Genomic DNA, 20536 nt, shown 5'->3' with positions numbered 1-20536 from the left:
TTTGTACAGATCATGGACTATTCTCTGTGGACCATTTCTCCAGGTTACCCTAGGTGTCACTACTGGGGGGACAGCCAGCATCTTTAGCTTTCATTTGAGTTTCTGTCTGTCTTCAGTAGAGGAAACTTTTGCTCTTCACACTTCACATCTGAACACCTAACTGCTGTTGCTCCTGAGGTGGTGAAAGACAGATATAGAGCTTACAGTATTTATCCTATTTCTAGGCACTGAGGGCTGTGGGGTACCTTGTGGTGCCAAAACAGATCCTGTTTTAAGGACATGTTGCTTCAGAGATGTCTGTAACTATCTGGTGTCTCTGTTGGTCTCTTTACCCTGCATCATGTGCTCTCTTGGCTGAGAATGACCAGTAGGGTGTGTTAGGGTGTGTGTGTGTGTGTGTGTGTGTGTGTGTGTGTGTGTGTGTGAGTTGTAATGCGCAGGGCATTGATATTAACAGATTGACTATAATCTCAGGTTCTGTAGTCCACTCAACAAACACACACTGAGCAGCTATGATGCGCCAGATACTGTGCTAGGAGAATCAGACCTGGTCCCTGCCCTCCAAAAACTCATAAAATCGTAAGAAGAGACAGGTCTGTACACCAGTAAGTACAAAAAAGGGTTAATTAAGGAGGTAGGTATCTGCTGTTTCTATAAGATGCTGGAAATTCCTTGAGGATGAACAGGATAATCTGAATGTACATGTCTAACAGGTCTAAATCCCTCCATCTCAGAGATTGGTTGCCCTGTGGAATGCATTAGGGACTTTAGCTTGATTCACATGCCATGTTGGTGCTAAACTCTGTGGCCAAGCTTTTGGGAGCCATGACAGCCACCTGAAATCAGCAAGTTGCCCTTTGTCAACAAGTGCCTTTTGGTCAGGCTGCAGTTTTGGTCATGAATATATCAGTTCTTGGTTCTGGTATGATTACACCCTTATCCCAGGAGTGATTAGGGGTGACTATCATGATTATCCTCAGGCTCTGGCATATCAATATTCTGTTTTATAGGGGAAACTGAGGCTTGGAGAGGCTCAGCAACTTAATTAGATTATACAACTTGCAAGCAGAGAAGGAGGGCTTTAAACCTAGCATGTCGTGTGTCAAAACCTTTATTTGTAATCATTAGACCACGCTATAGTGGAAAGCTAGCTTCAAAGTTATCTGTTGTATCCTTTATTAAATCTTCGTAAACTAGACAAAAATATCATTGATCTGAAGACATAAACTTTGCTTCCTTCATTTCTAGTCTACAGCGGAGGTTGGCAAACTTTTCTGTAAAAGTCCAGAGAGTAAATGTCTTAGGCTTTGTGGGTTAAAAAATCTGTTGCAACTACTCAGCTCTGCAGTGGTAGCATGAAAGCAGCAATAGACAATGCATAAATGAATGAGTGTGAATGTATTTCAATAAAACTTTATTTACAAAACCAGGTAGTGGGCTGGATTAGGCATATAGGCAGTAGTTTGCCAACCTCTGGCCTAGAGCAGGAAGAGCTCTCTTTTCACTGATATGACCAGCCATATGATCCTAAATTTGCCCCAGGGATTTTTTTGGGGTGTGTGTGTGTGTGTGTGTGTGTGTGTGTATGTGTGTGTGTCTTACTGAACAGTGTCACCCCTGAAGTTAAATGATGAAATAAAAATTCTAGACTGGGCACAGTAGTTCATGCCTATAATCCCAGAACTTTGGGAGGCCAAGGTGGAGGATCACTTGAGCCCAGGAGTTCAAGACTAGCCTGGGCAACATAAGGAGACCCTGTCTTTGCAAAAAATTTAAAAAAAATTTAGCTGGGCATGGTGGTGCATGCCTGTAGTCCCAGCTACTTGGGAGTCTGAGGTGGGAGGATCGCTTGAGCTTGGGAGGTCAAGGCTACAGTGAGCCGTGATCATGCTGCTGCACTCCAGCCTGGAGGACAGAATGAGACCCTGTCTCAAAAACAAACACAAAAACAAACAAAAAATACAAAGAAACAAAAACAAAACAAACTAACAAAAAAACTAGCAAAGGTCAGAAGATGGCCCTGATGTGTCCACATTACTCTTTGTCACCTAGACAATGTGTGTTTTCTGTGCAGGAATGTGTTCAGCTGTTTCATCATTCAATAAACATGTAGTTGACAAATCTCTCTTGCCCAGCCAGATCTGAATAATAGTCTGAGCTTTTGTTTTGGCTGAACCACACAGGAGAAATTTTCCTGCTTAACAATGGCGCTGGACTTTTTCCAGAGAGCAGGACAGCTGGTTTCATACAAGTGCCAGCCTTTAGAATCCAAGATCAGAGAACAACTCAGAGAAGGACTCTTATAGACAGGCTAGTTTAATCTCCTCATAGGTAGTGAAACAGAGATCCAGACAGGGGAAGTGGCTTCTCCCAAATGTAATCTTCTAGTAGGCAAGGGAAATAAAAGAGGAAACATGAGGAAAGTGGAGCAACTCCATTTCTTATTCATATATACACATCCCTACATCTACTATTAGACTACTGTCAACTCCCGTCTGGTATAAAGCATGTTGGGATTTTATTCAAATGCAGATCCTGATTCAACTCGTTTGGGAGTGGGGCCTGTGTTTCTAGCCAGGTGGTAGTTGATGCCGATGCTGAAAAGTAGACTGCACTTTGAGTTGTGAGGGACTAGGTGCCTGAATCCACCATAACTAGGTTGGGGGAGATAAATCAAGAGTCCCACTTCCACCATTTGATGGGGCTTGCGACTGAGTCACACTGCTGGTACCTGGTGGGCCAGAAATGAGGCTGAGTGCTTATGTGGCTTCCAAGGCACCCTCTACATCTTTTGTTGTTAAGCACTTAAGATTGAGCTTCTTCCTGGGTTCTGCCCATACACACAGTCTGTGTCCTGCCTGGTAATTTTTTCCAACACTCCAGCTTCCATCCAAGACTCCTGTCTGGAGACTCTCCCTTCCTCAAGGCTGGATCTTGTTGCTCATGTGTTTAATGTGAAGTAAGGACTTGCACATTTCTACCAAGTCTGTCTCTGTGCCATGCAATCAGGATTTTTGTAATAGCAGGTCTACAACAACCTCATGTCGTTAATGGCCACTGTCCTAAATTTTTTGCCCCAACCTACTTTATTCATCTCACATGAATTTGCTCCTGACCATCCTGGTTTCATACCTCATTCCCCTGGTTACAGCTTGCCTCACTCTTTATACCTGGTGTGCAGCCCTGCTTTTCTAGCTATAATTGATTCCTTTTCTGGTCAGTGATTTGAATTTTTTCCCTAGTTAAGTAGCCTCAGTGAACAACCTCCCAGTCTGGTCCAGCCCTAATATGCTTTGCCTCTATGCATTCTCTTGGGATTTTGATGGACTTGTCCTGATGCTGTGGTGAATAGTGTCTGTCAATGGCTGGAATCATGATGTGATTGTATTAATCTCAAAATGCCTTGAATATGTGTGTCAGCCTGACTTGGACCATCTCCTGTGGCTTGGACTTTCCTCATTATGTCAACCTGACATGATGGACTTTCTCTTCTTCTTTATCCCTAGTTTTAATACCTATGATAACCACATCTAAGTCTGACACCTCATTTGGTATCTTGGCCTGCCCATCCAGTTTCTCTCATAAGCCCCAACATCTGTCCTTGTCTTTGCTGGTCCTGACTTTTTTCTTCCATCCACTTATCCTGATTACAAGAATCCAGCATCCTCTTGCCTCGGTCTGCCTTCATATGGCAGGGTGTCCTGTGCTATGAAGAGCCAGTTCTAACCAAGAAGAGGCATCACTGATAAATAAATCTCAACAGCTTTCAATGTCAATGAAAAATTTCAAGCTGTGTTATAAACTTGTCAATTGCAACATATTTTAACAGCACATAATTGGTCTGAAAAATATAACAATTAGCCTGAAAAATATATTTTATCAGCTTTCAGAATGACTACCACTCAGGGTTTCAGGAAAACAGGCCACTTTTGTCATACCTCCCACTTAAAAAATTCATCATATAGGCCACAAGACACAATTGGTTTTCATGTGGCTCAGACACAGATCCTTGATTTTTGATCTGGAGGGGATGGAAAGGATCATTTAGCTTTAGCTTTCATTTTCCAGATAGAAAACTAAGGGCCTGAGTGAGTAATAGTTATGATTATACTAACATATGACATTTATTGACAGTGTATTATGTACCAGGTACTGTTTGCTCTAAGCCATTTGAATACATACATTCATTTTAATACTCACTGTCTATGAAGTAGGTATCATTAATATCCCCATTTTGCAGAATGGAAGCTGGTGCAAGAGTGATTAAGTGAACTGTCTGAGATCACACAGTTGATTAGTGGAGGGAATGACTCAGACCTGGATCATTCAACCACAAATCCAATATGCTCCTCTCATTTTTTAATACTTACCCCCTTGGAGCCTAGATTTCTCTTTCTGCTTGTGAATTCCATAGAGGGACAGGAGGGACAATTCTGACAATTCTCTCAACTTAGTCATGGTGTCCTCAGTGGCCCAGGAGGGTAAAGTGAAATTGTGAACACTCTGTAGCAAAGAAAAAGGAAGAAAAATGTGTGTGTATTTATATGACTGTCCTCTTTGTTGACTTATCCTTTTTCACCTCACAAGAACTAGTAGGGCCAGACTTTCTTGTCCTGCCATTTCTTTCTAAGAGAACTTCATATTGTGATAAATAGTGGTATTGACTTTCAGAAGAGAAGCTTATATAAATGAATTTACCCATTCCTACCCAGTCCATAGCTTTTGGTTTAACTCTGGATCAGTGGGTGGCTCATATTTTGCAGAGTAAGGGTGCAGTAGGGAAATAATACCTCATTCCTTTATGAAAGGGTTAGAAATCTTTCTATGAACCTGACAGAGTTAAATGATATTTCCTGAAAAGCTGAATGGGCTGCCTGAGAGGCCAGTTAGGAAAGGCAATATATTTCTGGAGCCTTCAGTAATATATTCTCCCCTACCCCCATCAAGGTCTAGTTTGCTGACTTCTTTTTTCTTTTTTTTTTTTTCAGAGACAGGGTCTTGCTCTGTCACCAAGGCTGGAATGCAGTGGCCATCACAGCTCACTGTAACCTCAAACTCCAGGGCTCAAGCAATCCTCCTACCTCAGGCTCCTGAGTAGTTGGGACTATAGGTGCATGCCACCACAAGTGGCACTTTTTTTTTTTTTTTTTTGAGACAGAGTCTTGCTCTGTCATCCAGGCTGGAGTGCAGTGGCACGATTTCAGCTCACTGCAACCTCCACTTCCTGGGTTCAAGCAATTCTCTTGCCTCAGCCTCCCGAGTAGCTGGGATTACAGGCATGCGCCACCACACCCGGCTAATTTTTGTATTTTTAGTAGAGATGAAATTTCGCCATGTTGGCCAGGCTGGTCTCGAACTCCTGAGCTCAGGCAATCCGCCCACCTTAGCCCAAAGTGCTGGGATTATAGGCATGAGCCACTGCACCTGGCCACACGTGGCTAATTTTTAAAAGTGTTTTGTAGAAGTAGGGCCTCATTATGCTGCCCAGGCTCATCCTGAACTTCTAGCCTCAAATGATCCTCCCATCTCAGACTCCCAGAAGTGCTGGGATTACAGGCAGGAGCCACCACACCTGGCTGTAGTTCACTGACTCTTGAGGAAAGCCTGCACCTTGCACACAGTAGATACTTGGTAAATATGCGTTAAATGAATGGTTAAGTACAAGCAGGGCAGGTAGAGACCTTGTGCCAATATTTATTACCCGTTAGGAAGAGTTGATTAGGAGTCCCCCAGTTTCAAAGGCAGAATTAAGAGTGAGGGAAAGTGAGTTCGTGAAAGAGGAGACCAAAGTGGAGTGACCTACAGAAGAAATAAGTGAGAGAGATTTGGAAAAAATATCACATGACATGACCACATTTTGGAATAGCTCAGATCAAACTGTAGTAAGGAAGAAAAAAAAATTATGACTGGAACAAAAATGGGGGCTCTTGTTTTCACTGAAGAGTCTTTTACAATGCTAATGAATTCTCACTGAAATAGTTGCTGATGATAAAGTGAAAATACTGGGAAAGTAGCATGTGATTGGGTCAATTAACTCTAGGATGGATGGAGGCAAACTGTGTCATCTGTTATTAAGACAGAACTACGGAAGTAATTGCTGCCCCCCAGACTCTCACGATGACCTCAAAGTTAGAAGTCAATATGAATTAGGTGGGTGGTCAGAATCTTGCCCCATATTTAGTGAGCTAGTTGGGAAAACAGGAACAGAGAGTACTCCTTTTGTCCAGAAGGTGGAGCATGGTGAGTGAGAAACACCATGTAACCTTGAAAAGCAATCTTAATTTACCTGGCCACAAACGGTATTTCAAATGCATCGCAAAGCAAGAAAGAAGTTCTTTCTTGTTAAGCAAACATAAATAACCTGGCTTATATTTTGCTTGTTTATTTCTACATTCGGAAATCAGGTAATTTTCCCCTCTTTCTTTATAACAACATTGTTTTTTCATTAAGACCAAGGACAGGAACCCAGCATTTTTGAGTGGCTGCAAAATAAATAAGCTCCTACTGAATCCAAGGGGGGAAAAAACTAAAGTGGAAACTCATAGAAGAAAAGCAATTTTGCTTGTAGTTTTCTAAAGGGTGAAAACATAAATAATAATAGAGAGAAAAGAGAAGTCAGCATTTTCAAGTTAATATAAGGAAGTTGTGAATTATGTTTCAATGTCAAAAGAAGTATAAGTAATACATTCATAAAGAAGTGAAAGAAAAGATATTAATCTATTTCAAAATAAGCATAAATCATAAAATCAGATTGCAAGTTAACCTGTGATTTTTTTTTCTTTTACCTCACAATATAAAGGGTCGTAGACTTTACTCCAAATTCCAAAAAGGTCCTGGCCATGTAATCCTGAAAGTTTTCCCAAGGTAGCTATAAAATCCTGAAACACAAACAGAGAAAGAAAAATTCCTACACAGGTTTCTCAGCTTCAGCATTATTGATATTTTGGGCTAGACAATTCTTTGTTGTAGGGAGCTCTCCTGTGCATTATAGGATGTTTCACAGTATCCTGGCCTCTGCCCACTAGATGCCAGTAGCATTCCTAATCTCCCACTTGTATAACCCAGAATATCTCCCGACATTGCCAAATGTTCCTTGTGAGGCAAATGCGCCCCTGTTGAGAACCGCTGTTCTTCACAGAAAAATGCACCAGTAATATTGGTTATGATAATATCATTCCAAAGAATTTTACAAACATGAATTGATTATTCCTTATTATTACATTTGAAATGTAGATAGATGCTGGCTGACTGCCACATGTTCCTGGTTCGTGCTGGAATTGGATTGAAGTGTACTGCCTTAGATTCTTTTTAGAAGTGGGTAAAGTATAACTCACGTGTAAATATGTCCCAGGTGAGAAAGGAAAGCATATTTCAGGCCAAAGCATCCAGGAACATGCAACACAAATAGGGCTTGGTCTTTGGCTATACATATAAAACTTGGATGGAATGCAAATCTTTCGCTAGGTTCTGTATGTTTCTTGGAATATCGCAATAATGAGACCCAATGTTCAGCTATCTGACTGCTGAAATTGGCAGCCATTTCTGGGAAGCCTTTTGGAAGATATTGTCTGTCTGATGGATGAAATTTCTAGGGAACTACAATTTGCCAATATTAACCTCAATAGATTTTCATAAAATAATAGAAATTATTGTTGAAGAGCTCCTACTGCCATCTTCTCAAACATAAAAGCTCCAGGGCCAGATGACTGTCATAGAGGAATTCTACCAAGCTTTTCAAGAGTAAATTATTCTAATGCTATTTTAACTGTTCTGGAGCATAGAAGATGAAAGAAAACTTTCAAAAACTTCTTATGAATTAAGTGTAACACTGATACTGACAAAGATTGCCCTCAAAATAAAACTATTAGTTCAATGCCACTTGTAAATATCAATGCAAAAGGTGTAAGTAAAATAACAGAAAGTAATTCAATGTCACATAAAAGGAAATGGGTTTGATTTGAGAAATGTAAAGATTGTTCAACATTGGTAAATCTATGAATGTAATCAATCATTGTAATTAATCCAAGGAGAAAAATAATTTGATTGTATTAAAAAATGTTAAAACAATCATTCAGGAGATTAAACAACCAATATTGATTTAAAAAAATACACTCAAGAAAATAAGAAAGGTGGATATTTCCTTAATTTGATAAAAATATGTCTATTTTGGTTTAAAAGCCTGTATGCTTATTAGGAAAACTCCTCTAAAATCAGAAATAAGGCAAGAATACCCACTACCAACACTGCCCATAACATTATACTGTAAGTAGTGGCCAGTGCAAATAGGCAAAAGGAAGAAATCAGAGATACACATTTTTGAAATCTGGAGATACTGTAAACCTGAAACAAACTTAACAAAAAATGTAAAGACATATATGAAGAAAACCCTAAAATAATCTTTAAGATAAAACAAGTAGGAACATGTACCATATTCTTAGGAAGATTTGACAGTGAAAAGTTGCAAATTCTCCCTAAGTTAAATAAATTTAATATGATCCTAATGAAAATACTAAAAATTAAAAAATACTTTTGGAACTAGACAAGCTGACTCTGAAGTTCACAAAGAAAATTAAAACATAGCCATGGAAACTCAGAAAAAGCAATGAGGGATGACTAGCCCTTTAGATATTAAAGCATATTATAAAGTCTTAATAGTTAAAACCCAAGTTTTGGCTAATAAAAAATTAAACAGAATAAAAATTACATAAATAGACCCCACACCTATGGGAATTTTAATATATAATAGCTTCAATAAGTAGGAAAAAAATGAACTATTCAATAAACAATGATGGAGCAATTAGATAATCTTCCAGGAAAAAACTTAAACAGGATACCTTCTACCAGTATGAACTGTAAATGAATTCAATATATAAATGAGAAATGAAGCTAGAGTGGAATTAGAAGAAAGCATTGCAGATTTCCTTTATAACCTAGGAGTGGGGAAAGCTTTTCTAAACATGACTCAAAATATAGAAGCCATATAAGAATACATCGATACAGAACCTACATGGCAAGAACACGGTAAGCAGTTAATAGACAAACTTTTTTTTAAAAAATGCCATTCATTATCTGTGATATTGTGAAATATATATTTGGTCTTTTTTTTTTTTTTTTTGAGATGGAATTTCGTTCTTGTTGCCCAGGCTGGAATGCAGTGGCGCCATCTCGGCTCACTGCAACCTCCGCCTCCCGGGTTCAAGTGATTCTCTTGCCTCAGCCTCCTGAGTAGCTGGGATTACAGGCGCCTGCCACCATGCCTGGCTAATTTTTTGTGTTTTTAGTAGAGACAGGGTTTCACTAAGTTGGCCAGGCTGGTCTCAAACTCCTGACCTCAGGTGATCCACCCACCTTGGCCTCCCAAAGTGTTGGGATTACAAGCGTGAGCCACTGTGCCCGGCCTTCTATTTGGTGTTCATCTCCATTTTCTGCCATAGAATTCCTAAAATCCTTGGAGTCTCCAAAGTATGTCATTTGCATGCCAATGATTGATTGATGGCTGGCAGTCCCTGGCCAGCTTCAGGATAGGGGCTGGTCACCAGAAAGCCAAGGCCAGGATTAGAGTGTTGGGACTTTCAGCCCTACTTCAGAACCTCTGGGGAGGGGAGGGAGTTAAAATTTAAGTTGATAGCTAATAGCCTGTGGCTTAATCAATCATGCCTATGCAATGAAATCTCCATAAAAAGCCCAAAGGGAGAGGGTTCAGAAAGCCTTCAGAGAGCTGAACACTTAGAGGTTCCTGGAATGTGGTGGTCCTGAAGAAGGCAGGCAAGCTCCTTGACCTTTTCCTTATATCTTTTGTAATATCCTTTGTAATAACCAGTAACTGTGTTTCCCTGAGTTCTGTGAGCTGTCCCTGCAAACTGATCGAACCCAAAGAGGAAGTTGTGGGAACCCCAACTTAAAGCCAGCCTGTCAGAAGTTTGGAGGTCTGGACTTTCATCTGTGTCTGAGGTGGCGGGTTGGGGGCGGCCAGTTTTGGGGCCTGAGCCCTCAACCTGTAGGATCTGATGCTATCTCCAAATAGATGGTGTCAAAACTGAATTGGAGGCCACCCAGCTGGTGTCTACTGCAGAACGGGCTACCTTTTCTTGCAGAGAGATCCCCCATATTTGGTCACAGAAGTCTTCTGTCTGTGTTGATTGGTGTTTTCAAGTGAGAAAAATAGGAAAAAACACATTGAGTGTGTTTTTTTCACACACAAAATATCACAGACAGAAATGTTAAAATATATACAAAAAAGCTTCTAAAAACTTAGTAAAAGGAAAATCAATCATCCAAAAGAAAAATAGTCAAGGGATATTGATATAAAAGGAAATATAAATGGCATTTAACTGATGAGAATACACGGACACATAGAGGGGAAGAAGACACACTGGGGCCTCTTGGAAGGTGAAGGGTGGGAGGAGGCAAAGGGTCAGGAAAAATAACCACTGAGTACTAGGCTTTATACCTGGGTGACGAAATAATCTGTACAACAAACCCCCATGACACATGTTTACCTATATAACAAACCTGCACTTGTACCCCTGAACTTAAAATAAAAGTTAAAAAAGAAATACAATATCAAAAAACAAACCAAAAAATGGTATTTAACTAGATGAAGATACCCAAACTCACTCATCACAAGAAAAAAAGTACTATAGCACGATGTTGTACAGTAGTTATAATAGTGAGCTTCCTTGTCTTATTCCTAATTTTAGGGGGGATGGATGCTTCTAGTGATATTATTTTCCACTTACCAGATTGGCAAATATCCCCAGAGTGGTCCACATACTGTTGGCAAAGTTGTGGAGAAATGGGCATTTGCATGCAGTGCTGATAGAAGTAGAAAGTAGTAAAACCTCTTTGGAGGGTAAATTAATAATATTTCAGATTAACCCAGAATGTCTACTTCTAGGATATTATCCCACAGGTATTCTTGTGAAACTATTTAGATGCACAAGTTATTCATACATGCTGTTTGTAAAAATGAAAGATTGAAAAATGACCCATATTCCTATCAATAGGGGCTGGTTAAATAAATTATGGCATAAATATAAATATTACACACTTGTTAAAAAAAAGGAAAAGAAAGAAAAGGAGGAAACTCTTTACATACAGATATAGAAATATTTCCAATATATTTTCTTAAATGGAAAAAAAAAAAAAACAAAACCAAGGTGCCCAATCCTATGAATAGTATACCATTTTCGTGTAACAAAAGAAGAAACTATCAGAATATATTTTTATGTTTGTATATGCATAAGGAAATTGTAAGACTGCATAAAATACTACATAAAATACATAAAAGACTGCATAAAATAAATACATAAAAGACTACTAGAAAATAATGCTAGTGGTTACCTGTGGGGTCATGGAGGCTTCCACTGTATTCCTTTTGATATTTTCTAATTTTTGGACAGTATGAATGTATTATATTCAAAAGATTATTTTAAAAAGTACATGGCATTATATCTACCTTTTGTATTGTGCTGAAAATGGGTATTTTGCAAAATAGAAACAAAAAAAAAAGACTATCCTTTGTATATGAAGACAATAATCCCAGCCCCTCAGCCTGAATAAAGCAGGTGATTTTAGACTTATATTTATTCTCATCCAGCCATTTACTCACACCTGGCTCCTCTCAAGGCCATGAGTAAAGGATTCAAAAGGACTGGCTTGTCTATTGGCTTGTGACCCCTGTACGGGGAAGGGAAGCAGGAGTGATGACCTCCCTCATTAAATATTCTAACCCATTGCTGTAACCAGCCACTGACAGATGCATTCGTCCCATCTTTTTAAGAAGCCAAAGCTTCATCTTGTGTCTTGGCCCTCACACTCAAGTACCACTAACAAACTAACAAGTACCACTAAACAAAACTAGCTTTTAACCTTATAAGGGTGCAGCCTCTTCTGGAATTCCTCTGATTTCAAAGTCTCACTCTCAAGTTCTTGAAAACGAGGGCAGTTCCTGAAAGGCAGGTATAGCAACTGAGGATAAGAGAAAAATCATAAAACTGTTATGAGTCAGAAAAACTTTGCTAAATATGCTGCAGCAATATTTTAAGCCTCATTAGGTTCAAAGCAACCTTAATAAAAGATTCAAATGTGTTTTGAGCTGAGTGGAAATTCCAGAATTGGGGAGAAAGAATCAAATGATCTATAGGTCTTAAAATAGTAGGATATGTATTCAGAATTGAAAACCCTTTTTTTTTCTTTCATAAACTTGCCATAATATAACTGAGCTGTTGGTGGTAAATATTTACACTTCTCAATCTTCCACGTGAATAACTGTTATCTTGCTTCCTTCCCAATCACTTTCATTTCTTGCAGTAGGTGCACATCTGTACACACACACACACACACACACACACACACACACACCCCAACGCATGTATGTATGGAGAAAGGAATTTGATTCTGGAAAAAATCTTAAGTCAATTAACCACTCATTAACTTCAGTTTTTACAAATTTGCAGACTGTTAAGAGTACGTATTAAATACTTAGAAAAATATACTTCAAAAACCTGTTGTGAGGACAAAGTGAACTTCCTAAAATTAATTAAATTTTGACAATGTTTTATAATTTTAACTGTAACCCACAGGTTTGTGGCTCTCAAGTTTATTTTGTTGCCCTTACTTTCCATCTGTGACTAGTCCAGTATTTCCAGCCCTTGGTAGAAATAACTAATTTGGATTTTTTTTTTCCTCAAATTTAACATGTACAAGGCTAAACTTGTACGTGTTACAAGGGCCTTCTTGCTGTCCCTGAAGGCATAGGCTTAGGATCTCTGCATAAAACTGTTCCCTGCCTTGAACACTCCCCAACTGACTTCTACTCCTCTTCTAGCCATCCTTCCCCAGCCTCTATCATATTAAAATGAATTCAACTTCATTTTTAACCATTCCCTCTTTGTAATTTTCTCTGCTTTTGCTAGTGGCAGAATTTATCAACCTACTTCATAGTCACTTTTGTTTCTCTATTTTCAAAACATATCCCCTTCTATTTCAAAATAGACCTCTTTTTTTTATCTTCATAGTCCCCTCCCAGTCCTAGCCACCATAACTTGTGTTTCAACTACTGTGAGAACTTCCTATTTGGTAAATCAGTGTTCACTCTTTCAGCCATCCTAATTCATTCTCCACACAGCAGTTACACTAATACCTTTTATTATTATTATTATTATTTTTTTTTTTGAGACGGAGTCTTGCTCTGTCACCCAGGCTAGAGTGCAGTGGCGCGATCTTGGCTCATTGCAAGTTCTGCTTCCCGGGTTCACGCCATTCTCCTTCCTCAGTCTCCTGAGTAGCTGGGACTACAGGCGCCTGCCACCACGCCTGGCTAATTTTTTGTACTTTTAGTAGAGATGGGGTTTCACTGTGTTAGCCAGGATGGTCTCGATCTCCTGACCTCGTGATCCGCCTGCCTTGGCCTCCCAAAGTGCTGGGATTACAGGCGTGAGCCACCGCGCCCGGCCTATTATTATTTTTTAAGCATGAATCTTTTTAAAGTATCAATCAGATCATGTCATTTTGTGGTTCATGACCTTCATTGGCTTTCCATTTTACCTAAAATAAAATCAAAACTCACCACCACACAGACTACATCAAGAGTTTGCATGAGTTGGCCTCTAGGAACTGCACTGCCCTCTTTTCCTATTACTGTCCCTTGTCACTCCTCTCCAGCTGTCCCGGAAGGCACTGGCTTAGGAGCTCTGCCTAAAACTGTTTCCTGCCTTGAACACTCCCCCATTGACTTCTACCCCTCTTCTAGCCATCCTGGGCCAGTCTCTATCATATTAACCTGTTTCATTTCTTTCCAGGAACTCATCGCCATCTGACATTATTTTATTTTACTTCTTTATCATCTATTTCCTATAAAATATAAACTTGACGAGAGCCAGGATCGTGTCTGTTTTGTTCACTGCTGCAATGTCAATGCCCAGCACAGGGCTTGGCATATTAGTAGCTACTCAGAAAACATTTATTTTAAAAGTTGCTTCCTGTTCATCATTTCTGATTCTGTGTGTCACCTTGTCTTACCTTGCTTCTCTTCCTCTAACATCTTTTACCATCTCATTTCAGGCCTTATTTCTTAATTCCAGAATTGCGTCAATAGTTATTCTCTGAGGCTCCAGTGTCTTTTCTGTCCAAGCTACTGTCAGGCAAGTGCCCAAAAGCACCACTCATCACATGTGCATAATACTGAAGAATGTATACAGGTTTCTTTTATGTCCATTGCTTTTAGTCTAAATTTGCATGCATGGCTTTCAAATTGTTCCATAGGAGAAATTATATTGTTAAGAGAAAAAGCAGAAGACTGTTCATTAAAAGGCCTGGAATTTAATTAATTACTTCCTGGATGTTAGTTTTTTTCATCCACAAATTGAGTGAGGCTGAAAATAAACAGAATAATCACCGAGACATCTGTCCAGAATTTTGCAGTTTATAGTGTTTTCCATTTTTTAACTAACTTGACTTTCACAAGTCCCTAAGAAGAAGTTGGGTGGGTGCTATTTTCCCATGTTACAGAAAGGAAACTGAGGTTTACGGAGGTTACTCAAGGTCATATATCTGAAGTGGTAGTTGGCTCTCAGATGTAGGTTTTCCAACTTCAAATTCAGCCCTTCTTCTAACATCACACTGCCTTTCTTTGAACTCAAGATTCCTCCTGGCTATTAAATTTGGATTATCTAATCTGTGTCCAATATAATCAATTTTATTTTCATTCTCTTTCTAAATAAGAACTCTGGGCACAGAAGAACTGGCATTCTACATATTCACTCATGGTCATGTTTTTGTGCTGCCTTCCTCTCCTTCCTCCCTCTCCTCTGAGGTCTGGTTCAAGTTCTCACTCTCTTTATGAAGACCTGAACGACTGCCCTGTGGTAACTGCACGTAAGTCTCATTCTCTGACTTCACCCAGCATATGTGGCTTGTACTTGAAATTATTGCCCGCCATCTTATAATGTCTTCTACACATTTCACACATGCTAATTTGCTTTCATCAAACTATAAATTAGAAAAACTTCGCCTCCTATTTCTCTACAGCATTCAGCACAGCTAAATGCTAGGAATAAGCTAGTGTTGATTGGTTTCATTAGATTTCTTAGTTGATATGAGAGAATTTTTTTTACCTTAGTGAATCAGATAGATGGAAGCCATAGGTAGATAATGTTCCTTGCTTCCCTCTTTCTCTCCCTCACTCTCCCTGTTTCTTTCCTCCTCTTCTACTAGCACCTGCATTCTCTTTCTGTGTAATTTAATTACTATCATTCAGGATTAATTGTTAAATAGCTGTTGTGGTCTACATTTTGCTAAGTTTTGGTGCTGCTATCCAGTCTTTGTTTTGTTTTGTTTTTTATTTATTTTTGAGACGGAATTTCACTCTTGTTGCCCAAGCTGGAGTGCAACGGTGCGATCTCGGCTCACTGCAACCTCCACCTCCCAGGTTCAAGTGATTCTCCTGCCTCAGCCTCCCGAGTAGCTGGGATTACAGGCGTGCACCGCCATGCCCAGCTAATATTTGTATTTTTAGTAGAAATGGGGTTTCACCATGTTAGCCAGGCTGGTCTCGAACTACTGACCTCAGGTGAGCTGCCCGCCTCGGCCTCCCAAAGTGCTGGGATTACAGGCATGAGCCACCGCACCTGACCTCCAGTCTTTATCTCTGCAGAAAAGGCTGGTAAAGTGATTTTTTTTCTTTTTGGAATAAAATATTCACAAATGCTTAAGAACACTGGTAATCACAATACTTCCCTCATGATTCTGTGAAGGAAAAGAGATGTAAATAAATCATCCTGTCTTTTCAAGAAACAGCAGAAAAATGGTTGGAGTAGATTTAACTCCAGTGACTTTCTACACAGCCTTTGGGAAAAATCCTTAAGTCCCTAGATGCAGCAATTAAGTCAAATTTCTAGGGGTACTGGCAGGACAAAGAGGATAGTAACCTACCCCAGAGGTCACTGGGCAAAAGTCTGGGTCCAGCAGTCAGGCTAAGCTTCAGCCATAAAGAGATGCGATGGTCATGCCTATGATGGGACTGCAGGGAAATTAGGAAGGGATTCTTTGTCCCAAACTATTTCTTTCATATAGCCTTAAGTTTCACACCTGGAAGATTAGTTAGATTTATCTATTACTACTTTAAAAATACCCATTCCTCTGAAAAGATTAAAGAAAGCTTGGTCGGTCCCACCCTGTGTAAACACGTTTGAGAGTTTCTCTCAAACAGCCCCATTCAGGCAGCTTAGTTTATAGTACTGGTTCTCAAACTTGGCTCCCCACTGGAATCATCGAGGGAGATTATTTTTCAAACACTGATGCCTGGGTCCAACCTCAGACATTCCGATTTCTTATGGAGAGTGCCCTGGGCATCAGGATTTTTTTTAAAAACCACGTGATCCTAATATGCAGCTAAGTCTGAGAATCATGATTTTATAGGGAAGAAAATTGCTCTGGAATGAAATAGGCCTAGTTTTAATCCCAGAGTGATGCTTGCCAGCAGTGTTGCTTTGGACCAATTTGTTTGTTATTTAACCTCTCCAAGCACTTATTTCCCTCACTATAAAAGGAGAGCAAGAATATTGTCCATTCAGAGTTGTTATGAAAGGTAACACAATGATTCATATAAAATGTTAGGCAATGATTATGCACTCAAATCTTTTTTTCTCTACCTAGGAATGTGGATTTTCATGAGTGGAGGAGTGTTTGGCGGTATAAATATCTTTGGATAATCTGGAGAGTGGAGAAACCTGTTTGGGGCACCAAAAGCCTGGGAATTAAGGCAGAACACTGGGGGACTCGTCTCTCTCCCTCTCCCTCTCTCTCTCTCTCTGTGTATGACGATGAGGGGGCAAATTGCCAAGAGTTGCAAGAGTGGCAAAACAAAGTGGATCATACAGATCCAAAGAGAAATTTGGCTCCTACTCTCTCTTAGCTAGGGTTTTCCACGTCCTAAATTGTCCTTTGTATCTTTATTTAAGAAAGAATTAAAACTGCACAGCTCCAGGAGTGTCCAGACTCCCAAATCCACAACTGCTGAGTAGCCTGCCTTCCTCATTCTAGGTCCATCTGAAATCTCCTGGTTTTCCCAGTGTACTGACCTGATCTTCAGAAAGAGGAACTGTGTGCACCGGGATGGGCTGCCAGAGTAGGATAGGATTCCAGATGCTGACACCTTCTGGGGGAAACAGGGCTGCCAGGTTTGTCATAGCACTCATCAAAGTCCGGTCAACGTCTGTGCTTCGAATATAAACCTAGGGTAGGAAAATCAAAGCAGAAGCGAACATAAAGGGAACATGAGGTTTTTTTCTACAGAGCTGCCAAGGTATTAGAGAAAGGACAGGACACCCACAGTGAAATATTACAGACATTGTGCTAACATCAGAATCATAATACTTGTTAAGGAATGAGCAATATTATGATCATGGTACAAAGCAACCTGGTTGGCCAATAGTTGAATTGACAAATGAGATCAATTAAGCAGTGGCTACTTGTCAAGCCAAAGTATTTATTCAGGTGTTCATAAAATCTTGAAATTACTCATATTCACAAACTTTTTGGAACAAAAAGTTGCATAAAGAGGAATATATTTGTAAACAAGACCTCTGACTTGTATAAGTTCCTTGGAAAACAGGCAAAGCACTTTTATATATGCAGAATTATTTTAATTATTTCAAAGATCAAAGTTCCCACTTTTGGCTCCCCAACTTGCCTGTTCATGTTTATAGGACTCATTCAAGAATTTTCTATATCTCTTTTTTATATACTCTCCAAGTTCATAATGCTGCTCCATGCCCAGCTATGGGAAAAAAATAAAAGCAAAAATTAATGAAAGTAAGTTCTATGAATCACACTATCATAAAAATTTGTTGATTTTTTTTCATTATGTGTGTAGAGTGAACAATGGTGTGGTTTAATAGTTCCACAATAATGACACATATTTAAGTGAAAACAAAAGAGCTGTACTCTTTAGTTACAGTTTCCTGACTCCCTGAGAAAACTCATTTATCTTCATTAGCACTTAACATAGAGACTTGCACATAGTAAGTGCTTAGTTGATAGTTGGGTGATTGATCTGATTTAAGTAAATGGTTCATCTCTGACGTAGTGGGATCCTTGTTGGTAGAGCATTCAAAGAGACCCACTTGGTGGGGATTTTGTGGAAGAAGCTCAACCATCTGATGAGATTAGACTCGATGAATCTGAAAGTCTCTTTCAACCTCTGTGGGCAATGGTTTACTATCTGCCCAGTTTATCAATTCCTGCTTCATAAAAAAATTAGAGCATGTTACTCTAAGTGTGGTCTGTATTGGCTTCACTTAAAAGCATTATAGAAATCAAATTCTTGGGCCCCACCCTTGACCTACTGAACCAGAACCTTTGGGGGTGGAGCTCAAGAATATTTTTTAACAAGCTTCTGATGGACAGTAATCACTGAGATGCACTGCATTAGCTCAGTGGTTCACAACCATTACTGTGCATCAGAAACAAAATTATCCAGCGGTGCATGTTGAAACGCAGATTCCTCAGCATCTCCATCAGAGATTCCAGCTCATTAGTTCCTGAGTGGGGCCCTGACATCTGCATTTTAACAAGTCTCCCAAGTGATTCAGATGCACATAGTAGAGCACCATGCTTTGGAAATGCAGCATTCAAGTTTGTCTTTAATCCAGAGCCTTACTAGAGCTTTGGGAGCCAGAGAGGAGGTTGTTACGGTGGCTGCTGCTTGGTCCCACTTGTCATTTGCTTGTCACACTTGTCATTTGCTTGACAACCACTATAATCACTTCCCATCTAGGATGGGGACAAGGTGGGAAAGGAATAATATACCATGACCTGAGTAGCGGAGAAGCAGGTACTTTAGGTCTAATTGTGTTCTTACAGCTGACTTTTTAAATAGTCGTCTGTATGAAGCAGTGATTTTCACACTTTAGCATGCACAGAATCACCTGGAGGACTCAATAAAACACAGACTTCTGGGCTTTAATTCCAAAGTTTATGGTTCACCGGGTATTGCGTGAAGAATTTACGTTACTGAGAAGTTCCCACGTGATGGTGATGCTGCTGGTCCAGGGACCACACTTTAAAAACCACTGATCTAGACAGCCATCATCTTATGATTATGCATATTAAAAATACCTAGACAAGGCAGATTAAAAGTACCTAGACACTGATCTAGACAGCCATCATCTTATGGTTATGTAGATTTAAAGTACCTAGACAAGGCTGGGTGTGGTGGCTCAGGCCTGAAATTCTAGCACTTTGGGAGGCCAAGGTGGGTGGATTGCCTGAGCTCAGGAGTTTGAGACCAGCCTTGGCAACATGGCGAAACCCCATCTCTACTAAAAATATAAAAAATTAGCCAGGCGTGGTGGTGCTGTCCTGTAGTTCCAGCTACTTGGGAGGCTGAGGCACGAGAATTGCTTGAATCTGGGAGGCAGAGGCTGCAGTGAGCTGAGATTGAGCCACTGCACTCCAGCCTGCGGGGACAGAGTGAGACTCCATCTCAAAAAAAAAAAAAAAAAAAAAAGTACCTAGACAAGGGTAGGAATCTGAGCCCTAGAACCTTGTCACTTCAAATGTGGTCCATGTACCAGTGCCATTGTCATCCTTGGGAGTATGTTAGACATGCAGAATTGCAGGTCCCACATCAGACCTGCTGAATTAGAATCTGCATTTTGACAAGATTCCCAAGTGATTCATTTGCACATGGAAGCTTGAGAAATACTGCCCTAATAGAATCTGATGGGTAATCAAGGTTCTTCAGAAGAAGAACTCAGATCCTGCAGCCTAGAAGAATCTTTTGGTCTTAATGGGAAAACATAGCAACAGAACAGGAGTCTATACATAGCCATAGGTATTAACAAGCAAATCTGAATTTTTGTAGCCTCTCTTTCATTCAAAGGGACAGAAGATGGGTAGGCTATGGTGAGAAGAGCTTTGACCTGGGAGACAGAAGATGCTGGTCTCAAATAGCCTGCCTGAGTTTTCTCCTCTATGAAATATAGTCAGGGCAGAAATTCTCAGCCTTGGCTACACATTAGAGTGAACTGATCACCAAGGAGCTTCTAAAAATCCCAATGCCCAGGACACATACTAGACCAGTTAAATAAGAACCTCCCGGGCAGACATCAATATATTTTTTAAACCTCTCCAGATAATCCCAATGTTTTGGCAGGATTAAGACCCGTTAGTTTTTGAGACATTCTACTCTAAAGATTCTGTGACATTTTCTTAATTAATATATTTAAACAGATCAGGACAGAAGCAATTCACCTGGCCTTGTGGCTCCAAACAGAAGAGTCATCCAATCTTACAAGCAAAGGGAATAGGGCTTTGGAACAGTGACTAAACATGGCTTTGCTCCCCAGTTCACCTTCTCCTTAGATGCTCTTCAGAAAGTAGGGCTCCCTGTGTTTAACTGACCACTTATAAGGAAGGTCGAATCCCAATATATCCAGCTGACAAGAAATCATATTCTGATATCAGCACTTTGGGGAATCATGTTTCCCAATGCTGTTGATTCAGCTTATTGATTACAAGACTATTTTTCACT

At 39.9% G+C, this 20536-nt stretch overlaps 1 protein-coding gene across 1 annotated transcript in view; it reads right to left on the bottom strand.

Annotated features, from left to right (window-relative positions):
- The window catches only part of ACP3 (acid phosphatase 3), a 51358-nt gene that overhangs the window by 18946 nt on the left and 11876 nt on the right, over window positions 1–20536 (bottom strand). The window contains exons 3-7 of the mRNA XM_004036317.5: window positions 17693–17779; window positions 17082–17234; window positions 11872–11970; window positions 6786–6878; window positions 4371–4503 (exon numbers count right to left, since the gene is read on the bottom strand). Coding sequence (XP_004036365.4) covers window positions 4371–4503; window positions 6786–6878; window positions 11872–11970; window positions 17082–17234; window positions 17693–17779 — 565 coding nt within the window. The remainder of the gene's footprint in view (window positions 1–4370; window positions 4504–6785; window positions 6879–11871; window positions 11971–17081; window positions 17235–17692; window positions 17780–20536) is intronic.

This window comes from Gorilla gorilla, chromosome 2 (assembly GCF_029281585.2).
Source record: "Gorilla gorilla gorilla isolate KB3781 chromosome 2, NHGRI_mGorGor1-v2.1_pri, whole genome shotgun sequence".
NCBI lineage: Eukaryota > Metazoa > Chordata > Mammalia > Primates > Hominidae > Gorilla > Gorilla gorilla.
This window is presented reverse-complemented; position numbering and strand designations above follow the sequence as displayed.